Source organism: Strongylocentrotus purpuratus, unplaced genomic scaffold (assembly GCF_000002235.5).
Source record: "Strongylocentrotus purpuratus isolate Spur 01 unplaced genomic scaffold, Spur_5.0 spur5_scaffold_1, whole genome shotgun sequence".
Classification (NCBI taxonomy): Eukaryota; Metazoa; Echinodermata; class Echinoidea; order Camarodonta; family Strongylocentrotidae; genus Strongylocentrotus; species Strongylocentrotus purpuratus.
Genome location: NW_022145594.1, coordinates 26,671,963 through 26,692,872, shown reverse-complemented (window position 1 = coordinate 26,692,872; position 20,910 = coordinate 26,671,963). Strand labels below are relative to the sequence as shown.

At 35.9% G+C, this 20,910-nt stretch overlaps 1 protein-coding gene across 1 annotated transcript; it reads left to right on the top strand.

Annotated features, from left to right (window-relative positions):
- Positions 1 to 1,228: 1,228 nt before the first annotated feature.
- LOC105446927 lies at positions 1,229 to 15,676 on the top strand. The gene is made up of 4 exons (XM_011684350.2): positions 1,229 to 1,326; positions 9,630 to 9,934; positions 11,877 to 11,946; positions 13,777 to 15,676. The coding sequence occupies exons 2-4, from the start codon at positions 9,655 to 9,657 to the stop codon at positions 14,036 to 14,038; spliced, it is 612 nt and encodes a 203-aa protein (XP_011682652.2). The 5' UTR covers positions 1,229 to 1,326; positions 9,630 to 9,654; the 3' UTR covers positions 14,039 to 15,676.
- Positions 15,677 to 20,910: the final 5,234 nt, after the last annotated feature.

Below are 20,910 nucleotides of genomic sequence, written 5' to 3'. Positions count from 1 at the left end.
GCTCATCTCACTGTAATTAAATACCTAAAACCCCAGAGCTTTCGGGGGCTCTGCCCCCTGGACCCCACCAAGGGCCTAAAGCGGCCCCTTGATGCTCATGTGACCGTAATTAAATACCTAAAACCCCTGAGCTTCCGGGGGCTCTGCCCCCTGGACCCCACCAAGGGCCCTAAGGCGGCCCCTGGATGCTCATCTGACCGTAATTAAATACCTAAAACCCCTGAGCTTCTGGGGGCTCTGCTCCCTGGACACCCCCCCCCCCCAATTAGTGACCTGCCAGTGTCACAAATAAGGTATCTAAATGTTTATCTGATCGTTAATACTCCACTTTGAAAAACGTTCCGCGGGCCCTGCATTTAACGTGTAAGAGTGGTGGTGATGCAGATTCTGCCCCCCCCCCACACTTCCAAACGTTTTTGCTCATTACGTCACTGCCCCTGGAAGGTGAGCCCCCTGGAATGTTTGCCCCCCCCCCCCAATCCCAAACTGCTTCCGGCGCGCCTGCACTACATAATCATGTCCGTCTAATGACGCAGTAATACATATATATATATATATATATATATATATATATATATATATATATATATACCAACTCGTTGCGTTAACAGGACATCTATATATATCATCCTACATGGTACATTAACCGGGCATCATTATAAAAAAAAATGGTATATTAACCCTAACCCTAACCCTAGCCCTAACCCTAAATTCAAAATAATATAACTAATAAAACTAGTGACTAATGATTAAACCTTTTTGTTCTTGGGAGGCCTTTAAGTTTCCTCTGTCTGTAAACGTACGTAGAAGGCATTACTTTTTTTGTTCAATCGTTAACAGGACACTCCTGCTAATGACCTTGTCTACTAAATGATTTTTTTTAATTTATAGTTCCTATGTTAAAATGCTAGAGGGCTATTCCAGAATCGAACAGGCTTGGCGCCATCTTAATCGGGGCAAAAACTCTTTTACTGTAATTTGTTTCCTTGGTTTGTATGTCTTTATGCAACATAAAATAAAATCATATGGCTAAATAGCTGGTTGTTATGTTCTCGTTGTTTTTTACTTTGTTGTTTTATTTTACATAAATCTAATCATTGCTTATAGTGTGCAGTGTGCGTTAATATGTGCACTAGTGTTGTAATTTGGATCGCTATAGTGGGGCTGAAATGCGCCATCTCTAGTTATAAACTGTAATAGAAATGCATTGTCGTTAGTTCACATGGACATATAAAGTGCCATAACTCGGTCAATAGTCACATATATCTGTAACTCGTTACGTATTTTGCGTAAATATAACATTCTAATTTCGAAGAAATTATCAGGGTGAGTGTATTGATATTTACTATCCGTAATTTGCGCCAATATAACGCATTGAAAAGATGGATATGACAATAACGAAATGCATTTCTGCTTGTGGTTGGAAACGGAGATATCGCTGTATGATCTCAACAGTAATAATACCATGTGATTTCGTATTGCTCAGATTATTGAATTTAGTGGCGTCTTGCAAATTCAACAATTGACATTAGATTTAGTCGGAAACAGCAACACTAGTTGTAGTAGCCTACTAGAAGTGGAAGTGGTAGTTATATAAATTAGTAGTAATATTAGTAGTAGCGACAGTTGTATTCTTAGTATTAATATAGTAGTAGTAGTAGTAGTAGTAGTAGTACAAGCAGCAGCAAAAACAGCAGCAGAAGTAGTAATAATAGTAGTATAGTGGTAGTGGTAGTAGAAATAGTAGTAGTAGTAGTAGAAGCAGCAGCAGTAGTAGTAGTATTAGTATTAGAAGTAGTAGTAGTAGTCGTAGTGGTAATAGTAGTAGGAGTAGTTGTAGTAGTAGTAGTAGTAGTAGTAGTAGTAGTAGTAGTAGACGTGGTATTAATAGAAGTAGTGGTGGTTATTTAACCTGATTGCTAAGAACGCATAAATAAATGCTTGTTAGTAAGCAACCAGAGGATCGGCTGCTTTTGGTCCTCTCCTAGTAGTAGCATATAATAGTGGCAGTAATAGTAGTAGTAGTAGTAGTAGTAGTAGCAGTAGCAAAAGCAAATAGTAGTAGTAATAGTAATAGTAGGAGTAGGAGTAGTAGTAGTAGTAGTAGTAGTAGCAGCAGTAATATTAGTAGTATTAGTAGAAGTAGTAATATCATTAGTAGTAGTAGTAGTAGTAGTAGTAGTAGTAGTAGTAGTAGTAGTAGTAGTAGTAGTGGAAGAAGAAGAAGAAGTAGAAGTAGTGGAAGAAGAAGTAGTAGCAGCACTATTAATATTAGTAGTTGTGGCAGAAGTAGTAGTAGTACTTGTAGTAGTAGTAGTAGTAGTAGTACATGTAGTAAGAGTAATAGTAGTAGTAGTAGTAGTAGTAGTAGTTGTACATGTAGTAAGAGAAGTAGTTGTAGTAGTAGTAGTAGTAGTAGTAGTATATATTGCTTTTACTACTGCTACTACTGCTACTACTTCTACTACTGCCACTATTATATGCTACTACTAGGAGAGGACCAAAAGCCGTCGATCCTCTGGTTGCTTACTAACAAGCATTTATTTATGCGTTCTTAGCAATCAGGTTAAATAACTACCACTACTACTATTAATACCACGTCTACTACTACTACTACTACTACTACTACTACTACTACCACTACTGCTACTACTACTACTACTACCACTACTATACTTATAATAACCCTCCCCCACTACTACTACTACTACTACTTCTACTACTAATACTACTACTATTATTACTACTACTACTACTACTAATACAACTACTACTCTTACTACATGTACTACTACTACTACTACTACTACTACAATTACTACTACTTCTACAATTACTACTACTACTACTACTACTACTACTACTGCCACTATTATGCTACTACTAGGAGAGGACCAAAAGCCGTCGATCGTCTGGTTGCTTACTAACAAGCATTTATTTATGCGTTCTTAGCAATCAGGTTAAATAACCACCACTACTACTATTAATACCACGTCTACTACTACTACTACTACTACTACTACTACTACTACTACTACTACTACCACTACTACTACTACTACTACTACTACTCTTACTACATGTACTACTACTACTACTCTTACTACATGTACTACTACTACTACTACTACTACTACAACTACTACCCTTACTACATGTACTACTCATACTACCACTACTATACTAATAATAATCCTCTCCCACTACTACTACTACTACTACTACTACCACTTCCTCTACTACTACTACTACTACTACTACTACTCTAACTACATGTACTACTACTACTACTACTACTACTACTACTACTACTACTACTACTACTACTCTTACTACATGTACTACTACTAGTACTACTACTACTACTCTTACTACATGTACTACTACTACTACTACTACAACTACTACCCTTACTACATGTACTAGTACTACTACTACTACTACTACCACCTTACTACTACAACTACTACTCCTACTACATGTACTACTACTACTTCTAATACTACTACTTCCTCTACTACTAATACTACTACTACTACTTTTACGCTTACTACATGTACTACTACTACTACTACTACTACTACTCTTACTACATGTACAACTACTACTACTACTACTCTTACTACATGTACTACTACTACTACTACTACTACTACTACTACTACTCTTACTACATCTACTACTACTACTACTACTACTACTCTTACTACATGTACTACTACTACTACTTCTACTACTTCCTCTACTACTAATACTACTACTACTCTTATTACATGTACTACTACTACTACTACTACTACTACTACTTCCTCTACTACTACTACTACTACTACTACTACTACTCTTACTACATGTACTACTACTACTACTACTACTACTTCTCTTACTACATGTGCTACTACTACTACTACTACTACTACTACTACTCTTACTACATGTACTACTACTACTACTACTACAACTACTACCCTTACTACATTTACTACTACTACTACTACTACTACTACTACTACTCTTACTACATGTACTACTACTACTACTACTACTACTACTACCTTACTACTACAAATACTACTCCTACTACATGTACTACTAATACTACTACTACAACTACTACTCTTACTACATGTACTACTACTACTACTACTACTTCCTCTACTACTACTACTACTACTACTACTACTACTACTACTACTACCACTACTGCTTCTACTACTCATACTACCACTACTATACTTATAATAATGCTCTCCCACTACTACTACTACTACTACTACTACTTCCTCTACTACTACTACTACTACTACTACTACTACTCTTACTACATGTACTACTGCTACTACTACTACTACTCTTACTACATGTACTACTACTACTACTACTACTACTCTTACTACATGTACCACTAATACTACTACTACTTCTCTTACTACATGTACTACTACTACTACTACTACTACTACTACTACTCTTACTACATGTACTACTACTACTACTACTACAGCTACTACCCTTACTACATGTACTACTACTACTACTACTACTCTTACTACATGTACTCCTACTACTACTACTACTACTCTTACTACATGTACTACTACTACTACTACTACTACTACTCTTACTACATGTACTACTACTACTACATGTACTACTACTACTTCTACTACTACTACTTCCTCTACTACTACTACTACTACTTTTACTCTTACTACATGTACTACTACTACTACTACTACTACTACTACCACTACTGCTACTACTACTACTACTACCACTACTATACTTATAATAACCCTCCCCCACTACTACTACTACTACTACTTCTACTACTAATACTACTACTATTATTACTACTACTACTACTACTAATACAACTACTACTCTTACTACATGTACTACTACTACTACTACTACTACTACAATTACTACTACTTCTACAATTACTACTACTACTACTACTACTACTACTACTGCCACTATTATGCTACTACTAGGAGAGGACCAAAAGCCGTCGATCGTCTGGTTGCTTACTAACAAGCATTTATTTATGCGTTCTTAGCAATCAGGTTAAATAACCACCACTACTACTATTAATACCACGTCTACTACTACTACTACTACTACTACTACTACTACTACTACTACTACTACCACTACTACTACTACTACTACTACTACTCTTACTACATGTACTACTACTACTACTCTTACTACATGTACTACTACTACTACTACTACTACTACAACTACTACCCTTACTACATGTACTACTCATACTACCACTACTATACTAATAATAATCCTCTCCCACTACTACTACTACTACTACTACTACCACTTCCTCTACTACTACTACTACTACTACTACTCTAACTACATGTACTACTACTACTACTACTACTACTACTACTACTACTACTACTACTCTTACTACATGTACTACTACTAGTACTACTACTACTACTCTTACTACATGTACTACTACTACTACTACTACAACTACTACCCTTACTACATGTACTAGTACTACTACTACTACTACTACCACCTTACTACTACAACTACTACTCCTACTACATGTACTACTTCTAATACTACTACTTCCTCTACTACTAATACTACTACTACTACTTTTACGCTTACTACATGTACTACTACTACTACTACTACTACTCTTACTACATGTACAACTACTACTACTACTACTCTTACTACATGTACTACTACTACTACTACTACTACTACTACTACTACTCTTACTACATCTACTACTACTACTACTACTACTACTCTTACTACATGTACTACTACTACTACTTCTACTACTTCCTCTACTACTAATACTACTACTACTCTTATTACATGTACTACTACTACTACTACTACTACTACTTCCTCTACTACTACTACTACTACTACTACTACTCTTACTACATGTACTACTACTACTACTACTACTACTTCTCTTACTACATGTGCTACTACTACTACTACTACTACTACTACTACTCTTACTACATGTACTACTACTACTACTACTACAACTACTACCCTTACTACATTTACTACTACTACTACTACTACTACTACTACTACTCTTACTACATGTACTACTACTACTACTACTACTACTACTACTTACTACTACAAATACTACTCCTACTACATGTACTACTAATACTACTACTACAACTACTACTCTTACTACATGTACTACTACTACTACTACTACTTCCTCTACTACTACTACTACTACTACTACTACTACTACTACTACTACCACTACTGCTTCTACTACTCATACTACCACTACTATACTTATAATAATGCTCTCCCACTACTACTACTACTACTACTACTACTTCCTCTACTACTACTACTACTACTACTACTACTACTCTTACTACATGTACTACTGCTACTACTACTACTACTCTTACTACATGTACTACTACTACTACTACTACTACTCTTACTACATGTACCACTAATACTACTACTACTTCTCTTACTACATGTACTACTACTACTACTACTACTACTACTACTACTCTTACTACATGTACTACTACTACTACTACTACAGCTACTACCCTTACTACATGTACTACTACTACTACTACTACTCTTACTACATGTACTCCTACTACTACTACTACTACTCTTACTACATGTACTACTACTACTACTACTACTACTACTCTTACTACATGTACTACTACTACTACATGTACTACTACTACTTCTACTACTACTACTTCCTCTACTACTACTACTACTACTTTTACTCTTACTACATGTACTACTACTACTACTACTACTACTACTACTACTACTATTACCACTACTGCTTCTACTACTCATACTACCACTACTATACTTATAATAATCCTCTCCCACTACTACTACTACTACTACTACTACTTCCTCTACTACTACTACTACTACTACTACTACTACTACTACTCTTACTACATGTACTACTACTACTACTACACTACTACTACTACTCTTACTACATGCACTACTACTACTACTACTACTACTTCTACTACTTCCTCTACTACTACTACTACTACTACTACTACTACTACTCTTACTACATGTACTACTACTACTACATGTACTACTACTACTTCTACTACTACTACTTCCTCTACTACTACTACTACTACTACTACTTTTACTCTTACTACATGTACTACTACTACTACTACTACTACTACTACTTCCTCTACTACTACTACTACTACTACTACTACTTTTACTCTTACTACATGTACTACTACTACTACTACTACTACTCTTACTACATGTACTACTACTACTTCTACTACTACTTCTACTACTTCCTCTACTACTACTACTACTACTACTCTTACTACATGTACTACTACTACTACTACTACTTCTCTTACTACATGTACTACTACTACTACTACTACTACTACTACTCTTACTACATGTACTACTACTATTACTACTACTCTTACTACATGTACTACTACTACTTCTACTACTTCCTCTACTACTACTACTACTACTACTCTTACTACATGTACTACTACTACTTCTACTACTACTTCCTCTACTACTACTACTACTACTACTACTACTACTCTTACCACATGTACTACTAATACTACTACTACTTCTCTTACTACATGTACAACTACTACTACTACTACTCTTACTCCATGTACTACTACTACTACTACTACTCTTACTACATGTACTACTACTACTACTACTACTACTACTTCTACTACTTCCTCTACTACTACTACTACTACTACTACTACTCTTACTACATGTACTACTACGACTACTACAACTACTACTCTTACTACATGTACTACTACTACTACTACTACTACTACTACTACTACTACTACTACTCATACTACATGTACTACTACTACTACTACTACAACTACTACTCTTACTACATCTACTACTACTTCTACTACTTCCTCTACTACTACTACTACTACTACTACTACTCTTACTACATGTACTACTACTACTACTACAACTACTACTCTTACTACATGTACTACTACCACTACTACTACTACTACTACTACTACTACTACTACTACTACTACTATTACCACTACTGCTTCTACTACTCATACTACCACTACTATACTTATAATAATCCTCTCCCACTACTACTACTACTACTACTTCCTCTACTACTACTACTACTACTACTACTCTTACTACATGTACTACTACTACTACTACTACTCTTACTACATGTACTACTACTACTACTACTACTACTTCTACTACTTCCTCTACTACTACTACTACTACTACTCTTACTACATGTACTACTACTACTTCTACTACTACTTCTACTACTTCCTCTACTACTACTACTACTACTACTACTCTTACTACATGTACTACTAATACTACTACTACTTCTCTTACTACATGTACTACTACTACTACTACTACTACTACTACTACTCTTACTACATGTACTACTACTACTACTACTACTACTACTCTTACTCCATGTACTACTACTACTACTACTACTCTTACTACATGTACTACTACTACTACTACTACTTCTACTACTTCCTCTACTACTACTACTACTACTACTACTACTCTTACTACATGTACTACTACGACTACTACAACTACTACTCTTACTACATGTACTACTACTACTACTACTACTACTCATACTAGTAGTAGTAGAAGTAGGAGTAGTATGAGTAGTACTACTAGTAGTAGTAATAGTAGTTGTAGTAGTAGCAGTGGTAGTAGTAGTAGTAGTAGTAGTAGAGGAAGTAGTAGTAGTAGAATTAGTAGTAGAAGTAGTAGTAGTAGTAGTAGTAGTAGTACATGTAGTAAGAGTAGTAGTACATGTAGTAAGAGTAGTAGTAGTAGTAGTAGTAGTAGTAGTGGAAGAAGAAGTAGTAGCAGCACTATTAATAGTAGTAGTAGTGGCAGAAGTAGTAGTAGTAGTAGTAGTAGTATTAGTAGTAGTAGTAGTAGTAATAGTAGTAGTAGTAGTAGTAGTGGTAGTAGACGTGGTATTAATAGTAGTAGTATTTGTTATTAAACCTGATTGCTAAGAACGCATAACTTAATGCTTGTTAGTAAGCAACCAGAGGATCGACGGCTTTTGTAGGAGTATTTGTAGTAACAGTGGTAGTAGTAGTAGTAGTATTAGTAGTAGTAGTAGGAGTAGTAGTAGTAGTAGTAGTAGGAGTAGTTGTAGAAGTAGCAGTGGTAGTAGTAGTAGTAGTAGAGGAAGTAGTAGTAGTAGTTTTATTATTATTATTACTAGTAGTAGTAGTAGTAGGCCTACATATAGTATGAGTAGTAGTAGTAGTAGTGGTATTAGTAGTAGTAGTAGTAGTAGTACATGTAGTAGTAGTAGTAGTAGTAGTAGTAGTAGTAGTAAGAGGAGTAGTAGAAACAGTATTAGAAGAAGAAATAGTAGTACTATTGGCAGAATTAACAGTGGCAGAAGAAGTAGTAGTAGAACTAGTAGTAGTAGAAGTAGTAGTAGTGTCTCTTTTAAAAATATTACGTTGAAGATGTATGCATTTTCGAGGAATTTTGACCAGGTTTTTACTTTCATTTCACTTTTTTAGGATTAGGGCAAAATAAGGAATCACCATGACTGACTCATTAACAGACGAAAGAATTAGCGAATTGGCAGAGGCTTTGGCCGTAGACAAGAGATTACCCGCGCTAGGTCTAAAGCTCGGATTCAGGCCAACAAAGGTCGATATGTATATGAGTAATAATAAGAGGAATGATAGTTTCGAAGGAACCACCGCCATGCTCTTTGACTGGAAAAGAAAGACCAAAAAAGTGGAACAAATTCCTGATTTAGTGAAGGCACTGAGTGACTCTGGTTTAGTGGAATTTGTGGATGAATTCTTCCCCGAAGGAGGTAAGATGGCTTCAACAAATCTTGTTCGTAAAATCTGGGCATGATATGACAGAGGTCATTTTTTTTTAACCGAATTCGTAAAAAACTCACAAAGATAAATACTGGATAGGTGCTCCGGAAAATAAACAGACAAAGGTCTCTTGTACCAAATTCATAAAATTGAATAGTGGGTGTTGCTAATGAAAGTTATCTGCATATGAGCCAATGTAAGCAGACTGAAGTCATTTGTATCAAATTTATGAAACCATAAAGAAGAATAATGGATTGTTGCTCTTGAAAGTTATGGCATTATTATTCATCATCTGTGCATCCATGATAACCAGGTGGAAATATTTCCTTTACAAAAAGAGGATATTAAAAGTTAGTTATTTATTAAACCATCTTTGAAGTCGTCTCTTTGGAAGTGATTAATTTTTTTTTGAATGCGCATATGATATAGTGCCACCTCCGATCCTTAGGTCAACAGAAATATTTGTGGATATTTTGGGTGATTATTTAAACATATCATATATGTATGCTAACTATATAGGAACCGGGGTGTTTCATAAAGCTGTTCGTAAAGTTACGCATGACTTCACGAACGACTTGTATATGAAGTGCCAGATAGGATGCCCAAATTTTTTTCTGATATTTTCAATAACCTCAATTATATTATGGCAAAATTATACTTTGCATTAAAAATGTTTGTTATCATACAAATATTATTCTACATCTGCACAGTTCAACTTAAGTTGATGTATTTAAAAATGATTGAGCATCCCACTTGGCTTTTCATAAACAAGTCGTTCGTAAAGTCATGCATAACTTTACGAACAGCTTTATGAAACGCCCCCGGTCCATTACCTTTCAATTGTATCGTTTACCAACAGAAAAAGTATTTGCACTTGAATAGTCTTAATGGCATTTTTACTCTTTAAGGGCAGCGCAAATAATCTCCCTGAGTCAGGCGCGTACATAGGGGGAGGGGGGGGGGGGTTTAGGGGGTTAAACTCCCCTTTGGTAATTTGTTATGTGTAAACCCCCCTAAATTTCTCTAAACCCCCCCCCTTTTGGATTTAAAAAAAAAAAAAAAAAAATATTCCCATGGTTGACCTAAAAAAGCTGACCTTACCCCCCCCCCCCAACGGAGCAAAATGTCAAATTTTCAAATTTCGAGATCCCCCCCCCAAAAATGTGTCTCCTCTTACCCCCCCCCCCCTCCCCCCCCTCCCCTCCCCCCCCCCCCCGCTTATTCAGCGGTCGGCTGAGTCGTTGCGATTTTTTTGGGACCAAAAAAGAAAGAAAAAGTGACCTCTTAAGCCCCCCCCCCCCCCGCTTATTCAGCGGCTGGCTGAGTCGTTGCGAAATTTTCGGCCGATTTATAAATGTTAACCCCCCCCCCCCCCTTGAAAAAATCCTGCGTACGCGCCTGCCCTGAGTCATATTGCATTTCACATCGGCTAGTTTTACCGTATCATCTGAATTAAGATAAACGATTCCACTGTAATACTAATGGAAATGAAATAAATATGAATATATGAATATATGAATATATACTAATATATTATACAGAGGCTAAACAAAATTATCTTGTATGTGACCAAGCCCGAGCATGGTTAACTTCGCAAGCTTCTGTGTTGCACAAAGGAAACCACTTGTTAACAGACCGGTTTAATAATAATATTCCAATTTATGGATGTGCCTTATGTGCCAATACCTTAATGTATATATGAACATGTATGTATGTATGTATGTAAGGGTGTACGTTTGTATGTAGTTATTTACACTTCTGTTTTAACTATGTATTCTTTTATTTTATTTATTCTCTTATCAATTAATTGGTTGTTTGTTGTTTTCCAATATCTATTTTTGTTCTAATTAAATTATTTTTTTTAATATAAAAAAAATAAAAAATAAATTTTACTAGGCCTAATTGTTTTTTCTTCTTCATTTTGTTTTGTAGCCGCAAGACAAGTGACAGTCCCAACGGAAAACCCTTCCACTTCAGCTTCAAATGTGGGCAGCAAAAGCTCGTAGGTATCACGATATTTTACGATTGATTTGAAGGGGGAACTATTTTGCCACAGTATTTGATATATATATATCTATCTTTGTGTGTATATCTATAATATATACACAAATTGAAATCTAAAGAAATATAGTCCACCATTCTAAATCATCATCAACACACAATTACATACGGAAAAAAAAATCGAAATCAGTTACAATATAATCAATCGAAATTCATCACCTTCAAAGGGAGAAGCAGATACACAGATGGGGATATCATCATCAGTGTAATGATACATACAAAAGAATCCCCAATACAGGTCGAAGTAAATAGTCAAATTGCATCTCATTGTTTAAATGAACAAATACATAAACAAACAAAAACCAAAACAAAATAAAGAATATCATCAAAGTACAAAAATATCATCAAGGACAAATTTAATGGTGATATCCAACCCAACTCTTCTTTAAGTTTGTAATTTCCTATTTCGAACATATTACTTAATCTACCACCGTACATGTTGCTGAGAGAAGTGACACAAATCTTAATCTCATCATACTCATTACTTTAAAAAACGACATTCATGTACATGTATGATGAAAAGTAAATGAATTTTATCTTGAACTTGAGCTTGAAGTTGATAACTGAAGTTGAGTATATCGAAATATACGCACTATTCCACGTCTTAATGACTGTTGTATTCTACATCAAGTTTATGTTTGTATGATGACTGCATTTAGTCAATGTTCCTCACTCTTATGCGAGGGGTATTGGGTTCAATCACTATGAACATGACGGACAAAGAAAGAGGACAAAATATACAGTTCCTCATTCTACCCTCAACCCTCAACAATTGCGGTGGTAGACAAAGGAACATCCCTTCACTGCTGTCATGTACAAATGTGTAGAACAAGAGACACTTGCATATTCACCTGTTCTACACATTTTTACATAATAGCAGTAAAGGAATGTTCCTTTGTCTACCACAGCAATTGTCGAGGGTAGAATGAGGAACTGTATATTTTGTCCTCTTTCTTTGTCCGTCATATTCATAGTGAATCCTTGCTCAGTGCTTGCCCACATCTATTTTTCTTCTCGACCCAGGTCTAGAAAATGTGTACCTAAAAATGCTGTGGTTAATTTTATTTGCAGGGCCCTCGGGAATTTTAGTATTAATTCTCATGTGAAAACAACTGTTAAAAAAAGACCTGGGGTGTTTCACAAAGATCCTAAGTCGAACTTAAATCTAAGTTGGACTTTAAAATTATGGAAAGCCATTAGTAGCCTAAAAATGAGATATTTCGAAAAGCAAACATTTTAAGCTTTTTAGACTTTTCATAAATTCCACATCAAGAACATGAAATCTCCTTGATAATACAAAATATGAATGATTTGAATCAACATTTTATGCCTTTTGAAATAACTTTAAAAAAATATTTTCAATGATGCTAATGGCTTTCCATGATTGTTCAGTCCAACATAGAGAGAAGTTCAACTTAGGATCTTTGTGAAACACCCCCCAAATCATAAAATCATATTATTGCTATACACTGCTGCCCATATAGTTGGAATAATTTCCCCCTCCTTTCATGACATGATTGTGACAACATGGTTTATTCTTGTTAGATTAAGGCCTTTTCTTCTCAAAACTTTATTGATCATTTTTTAAAGAATCAAAGAGATTGTTCAGAAATTTCTGTGAAGATATAACTTTATCAGTCCAGTAAAAAACCATTGTTCTCATAATCACTTTATAAAAAGAGGAGAGTTTTTTTTCTCACCTCAACGGGCAAGCAGCGTATATTATTATTAAAAAGGTTAATGTAGATTTTCGTGTTTGATTTACCCGTAGGATGGACCGACTTGTGAAGGAGAAGGAACTCATGAAACTGGCAGGTTGCCTTCCAGCAGATTCCTACTCAGAGGTCGCCATTAACTTAGGGGTTGGGTTCACCGAACACGACAACATCAGGAGGCAAAATGCATCATTAAAAGATGCTAATTTTAAAATGTTAATGAAATGGAAATGCAGAGAAGAGGGTGGAAAAGTGAAAGATCTGGATAAAGCTTTAAATGAAGCTAGTTGTGGAGGGCTTATGTACAAAGATGTGTAACTATTTCATGGTATCCGCAAGTTTATTTATGCTACGATCGCAAAGATTTTTCGAAAAGAAATAAACTAAAAAGGAATTTCACCAGGCTTTGTCCATCACCGATTAGAATGTATGAATATTACTGCCAGGGACGTGTTACGCAATCTGTACCTGATTTCAAAGGGATAAACGATGATATATTGAATTTACCCTGTAATTAAATAATTTTCGAAAGTCTTTGTAATCGTGTTAACATAGTGAAGTAAAATATCAGAGTTGAAGTTCTGGCACTACCACCATTCACTACCTATACATTTTGGTCTTCTATTCTATCCATTCTAGTTTACTCTTCCCTCACTTCAATTTTGCTTTTCAACTTTAAAGACCTCCGGCGTATCTGAATCAAATCATTCATCTTTGTGGTGTATATATGTTTTCAGGATGCATTTTATACTCATTGTAATTTGTGTGAATGTACTAGTTTAGCTGCAGCACTTGTCTTTAAACCACGACCAGATCAATTTTGCCGATTCCATGGCAACTACTAAATTGAGTTTAAACATTTCATTTGACTTTTATACCGAAGGTGACAAATGCAATAATTATTTACGATAACATTCAACATCCAAAGTTATAATTAATTGTTCATAGAAAGCTGGGACAATTATGATCACAAATGTATAACTCATGCCAATTAAGTTTCATTGAATAACACGTAACACCAATGATTCAAACATTGTGTCCTTTTTACCCAATGTATGCCCACGACCGTTAATGTTATGTATGTATGGATATAAGGTTGCATTAATCTGTCGTCTAGTTCAACGTGTTGTGTTCATCAGTGAAACGGATGATAACCGATTGATAATAGTACAATAGGACTTTGAAACGCAATGATAGCCCACAAAAGGTGTTTACCAGTCATCGGGGAATACCATCTTTTATGTGCTGGCAGTCATGGAAGACTGAGTAAAAATCCTGTATTCAACTACACGTGTTATCTTGCTTTACCACGATTTTGATGAATACATGTCGTATAAAACTTGTTTTTATAAAAATCGACGAGGACAACCGACTATCAATATAGAATATCCCAGTTGCTGATCGTGACCTTGAATTTATTCATATTATATTGTTATTTGACTATTCAGATCCTCGACCATTAAGATTTTACATGTTTGAATATTGATATCAGATATTGTAAGTTGCACAACGTCGGATCGAAGTCCGATCAAATAAAGAGCGGTAGGCTTCTGGCAAAAATTAATGAGTAATCTCTTTAACTAAAAGAAATTTGAATGATTAATCTCTTCAAATTCATGAAACATTTTCATATCGAAGCGTATTGATATATTGCACTGATCATAACAAGGGCTTCGTGAATAAGTAAACGAATTTCATAAAGATCTAGTCCAAGGGTTCCTTGCACAAGTGAAACTCTTTCTCAAACCAAAGACTTGTCTCTGCCTCAAGTCTGACCCAAGCTGTTACCCTAGCCCGGACTCTTTGCCTTACATAACATGAATGCAGATCCAATGTTGTGTCATTGTTTAAAATGTCTCATATTCGATATGATTCTGTGAAATAAATGTGTTACTTGATTACAATCTTGACCCAGCTGTATGGTTGACGAAATAAACCAAGTAGGAGCAAACGAAATATCCCCGTTTTACATGTGGTTATTATGATATGATTCAATGTAATATAATGTAAATGTTTGTTCATTATTTTGAGCTTAATAGTACAAATGTTTATTTTGTATGAAAGGGGCAAGGTTCAAGTCGATGCAGAGTGGTGGATAGGGAAGGGAGTGGGGTACAGGTGCCAGAGCTATATTGGTTTTGGTGGTAGCGCATTTAATATGGGACATGTTGCTTTTATGAGCAAGCACGGAACAAAACAAAATGACACCCACTACCCCAGTAAGTGGGTCTAACTGTGTGTTCCGTTGGCTCTTTGACATAATAAGAAGCCCCCCCCCCTTTTGGAAAAAAAATGAGTGCGTGTGGATAAAGGTTGGATTATAAAGAGATTGCTTATTAAATAAAAAAAACTGCTTTACAGGTCTAAAGTTCACTTGCACTTATAATGACGATGGTTTAGATGAATAATTTCAAAGAAAAAAATCAAGTCACCGAGATAAATATGTACAATATGATATTTATCAGACATAAACAGACAGTGTCACAATTACTCCCTTAGACTATGATCAGTATGATTGTAAATCTTCAAAAACCGAGGTAGAATAATGATAACATTTTATGTTATTCAAAGTTTGGGCATTTCCTTGATGTGATGTTTTATTTGGAAAGAAAAAAAGCTGTAAAATCTAAACCAAATTATATTACTCAGAGTTGTCAAATTTGTCAAAGAGATTTGTTAATGTATTGATGCAAGCTAACATTTTTTTTGTATCAGCAATACACTAATTGGTAAAGACATGAGGTAAATAACAACAGCAACACATATTTCTTATTACAATTGTACTACTTGGTTAAGAGGAAGACTTTAATTTTCATTTTGTATCCACTGATAGCAATTGCATATTGCTTTTCATAATTCCACAATGATGCAGGCTTGAACCAGAGTTATTAAAATAAAGGTGTCGTAATCGCGTGGTTTAGAAACTCTACAGCTAGGGACAAATGTTTCTAGTTTCCATTGAGTTCCATTTACATATTCCAATCTCATCTGAAAAGTGATAATTGAGCTATCTTGAAATACATTGTGCATTGATGATGTTTTTCTGGGTAATGCCTATGCCTGACCAACTTGGGGGCAAGCGCTTGTCCAAATTTGATAGGCCTAATTATTTATCCTCTCATGATCACCTTTTACTTCAGCTGTTAGGTTAAGAGGCCAAAGATGGGCCTGAAAAACTGACACTCAGTTGGTTGGATGTATAATTACCCTCATGGGTAAATATTTTGGTAAAGACTCTTTATCAGTTACGTAGTTTAAAGGCAATGCATTATCATACAAAGATCGAATATAATTGCTGTTATTGAATATCCATCTGCAATATGCAATCATTGTTAAAGCGTGTTCATCCATCTTGTCCTAAAGCGTTCAGTACACAGTGCTGTATTGCAAAATGATTTAGGGAACAAAAGCGGGGAAATCCCATTTCTACAGCATATCACGCGACCGGGTTTAGAGACGTTCCGACCTTCACTTGTCGATGAAAAGACACACTCTCTCGTTTGGTGTATTTGGACCCTAGTTTTAGTGTCAATGAAAATATCGAAAATATAATTTACAAACTTTATTGTGTCAGTGTACTGTGGAGATAATTATGATACATTTCATTAAATCAACTCCCCTCTTTCTCATCAATTTTATTTCTCAATCTCATTTGTTCACACATAATTATTCTCTCTCTCTCTCTCTCTCTCTCTCTCTCTTGTCTTTCTCCCTCTATTATGCTTGCTTTCTGCGTTTCCCCTTTTACCTCTACCTGTCTTTACTCTCTGAGAGATGGCGTTATGTATTTATATTTTCCGGGGACTTGCCTTTGCTCTTTGTTGGTCCCTACACTGTTTTACCCCATTGCCATATGTATAGGTTGTTCGGTATGTTTTATTGTCATTTTCATACCGGCTTGATCGAGCATGGCTGCCATTATGGCGGCTTAGCATTCAAGGAATCAATTCCAGTGTGGCAAGCACGACAAGTATCTTGCCAAGAAATTTGTAAGGAAAGAAAGATAACAAGGAAACTAATGTTGAAAAGGGAAAAAATAGAGAAAAAGGAAGAGCAAGATATTTTTCAAAAGACAGGTAGAGGTAAAAAAAAAAATAATAATAAAACGAAGAAAGCACGTATGAGAGAGAAAGAAATGATAGAGAGAGAGAGAGAGAGGGAACAATTATGTAAGAAAGAAAATACAAAAAAGAAAGAAAGAGAATTTATGTAAGTGTTTTATATGTCCACGGTATCCAGAGCCAATAAAGTTCGTAAATTGAATTGTTGATATTTTCATTGAGAAAAGGGTCCGATACACCAAACGAGAGAGGGTTTCTTTTCATTGACATGCGAAGGTCGGCGCCTCTCATATCAGCTCATCGCGTGATATGCTGTAGAAGTGGGATTTCCCCACTATTGTTCTCGAAATCATTTTGCAGTACAGCACTGTGTACTGATAGCATCGGTCCATGATGGATGAACACGTTTTAACAATGATTGCATATTTCTTTATTCAGATGGATATTCAATTCTGTTAGATCTTTGTATGATAACGCATTGCCTCTGAACTAAAAACTAGTGTTTGCCAAACATGTTATCCTTGAGTGTAGTCATACATCCAACTAACTGAAGGGCAGTTTCCAGGCCCAACTTTGGCGTCTTCACCTTAAACTTTATAATAATAAATCATATTTCTATAGCGCATTATACAAGGTATGTCTTTATGCGCTTTACATTGTATTACAAGCTTAATTAATTACATGTATTTACTATTGAACTATCCTTAAACAAAAAATTCTGACAAGATCTTAACTAAAATAGTACAACAGTAAGTAGATAGAAAAACATTATAATTTATTCTTAAATAATGATACAACAATTATGGTGCAAGATTTTATTCATATATTACAAGTTATAGATAACAAAACATGACAATAATTAATTCTTACAAAGGTAGGTCTTAAGTGCAGTCTTGAAGGTCTGGATGGAAGGTGCAGTTCTAATGGTGAGCGGGAGAGAGTTCCAGAGGGTGGGAGCATTGACGGTGAAGGAGCTACGGCCGCAGTACCGGGTCTTAAAACGAGGAACCTGGCGAAGATGTTTGTTCTGGGATCTGAGAGCACGGGAGGGTGTGTAGGTATGAATGAGTTCAGACAGATAAGAAGGGATAGAGTTAGAGAGAGAATTGTAGGTGAGAAGTAGGATCTTCAGGGGAATCCGCTTGTTGATTGGGAGCCAGTGGAGGTTACGGAGAAGGGATGTGGTAGAAGTGAGACCAGTTGTTTTCTCTGTGATTCTGGCTGCGATGTTTTGAATTCTTTGAAGCTTCGTAAGTTCGTTGGCAGGAAGATTAGGAAGAAGTGCATTGCATGTGTCGAGTTTAGAGGTGACGAGGGCATGGGTGAGAGTGACAGTTGTCTTCCGGTCTAAAACCCTACGAATTTCACCTATCTTTCTGATTTGTAGTAAATTGTAACGCACTCAATGTTATTTAGGGTACGGATATGTATGTTCCCTCCTTTTGAACCCCCCCCCCCAAGTCTGGTGTGTAAAGTCAATACGGGACGGATTTTTGTGTACTACGAGCTGGACTTTACCGGACATTTTGGTAACACGCATGCGGTCATTCCGACCCTGGAGTGGGGGGGGGGGGGGGGGGGGGGGGGTGTAAAATCTGTTGGTTAATATTGTAATCCTATTATTGCTCAGACTAATGAAAATGGTAATGATAAAAGTAGTAATAAAACAAACACTAGAACTACTACAAATGATAATAATAATGTTAAAAGGGACTTGGTAACATTGTTAAGCTGGGAGAAAGTGGTTCAAGGTAGTGAATTCAATGCTAGACTTAAACTTAAAGATAATCTGAAAATTTGAGTGAAAACGGACCAAGTCAAGAACCCCATGACTTTTACAAGCCGATCGACTGTCTAATTATCAAGATATTAACGATTGGAAATCTAAAACAAATTATTATTCTGCGTCTGTAAAGTGGCCCTGTTGGGAGTTATGTTTTCATCACAGCGCAGTACATGTTATTGATATAGTAGCTGCGCTTTATTGAGAAGGCTACATTTATTTCCTCTCCACCATACAACACAGAGCTACGAGCACATCCACCATTCGCTTCACACACACACACACACACACACACGCACACACACACAGACACACAATGCACTCACACAATACATTCATAAACTCAGACACCAACAACGTATGAACACATTTTCATTTTTTTTCAGTTCATTAAATTGATCTAATTGGTATCGTTTATTATAATTTGTGTTGCATGGCCATTTATTTTACGGTAGGGATAGTCAAAGGGAAAATAAACTTTAACATATTTAATTTGGTTACACGTTGAGAAATTTCAAATAACCTTTTTTGGGGCGCGATAGCTCAGTGGTAGAGCAATGATCTCGTAACCGGGAGCTCTCGGCCTGGTCGATGAGCTGGTGCCTTTTGGTAAGGCTTTAATCTGCTTTACCACGCTCTTCGGAGAGGACTTAAAGCCGTCGGTCCCTTAGTTGATTTACTACATGCATGCACATGCTTTTCTAGCTATCAGGTAAAACAATACAAATAAACAATATTGGCTATTTCCTTTTTCAAATTTTTGACGAAGGTCTGACCTATGTTTAATATTTCCAGAGCGATTAAATTTGATAATGACAAGATGACAGTAAGAAAAAGAAATACTATTATATTATTGGCCGTAATACCTCGTATATATTACCTTAGAACTACATTCTCAAAAGAGCACAATGTAACAATAGATACCGCAGTATAATTGGGAATTCCCGCGTTGCAACTTTGCAATAAAACACGAAACACAGCTATTCCCTCTCCCCCCCCCCACACACACACACACGCACACAAACACATTTAAATCACACACAAAGGTCCTTTATTGTATTGCGAAGAAAGATCAGGTTTATCTCATCCTGCATTCAATACCTTTATACCTTTTCCCTACTCACAATTTCATGTTCAAATAAAGCACATGCTGTCTAAGTTTTTAGACGATTGTTTTCATGAAAATCATTTTTTTTTTTTGGTTCCATTCTCCACCAGACAGCCCAGTTACTTTACCTCTGCTGTTTTACCCCCATTGCCATATGTATAGGTTGTTTGGTATGTTTTATTGTCATTTTCATACCGGCTTGATCGAGCATGGCTGCCATTATGGCGGCTTAGCATTT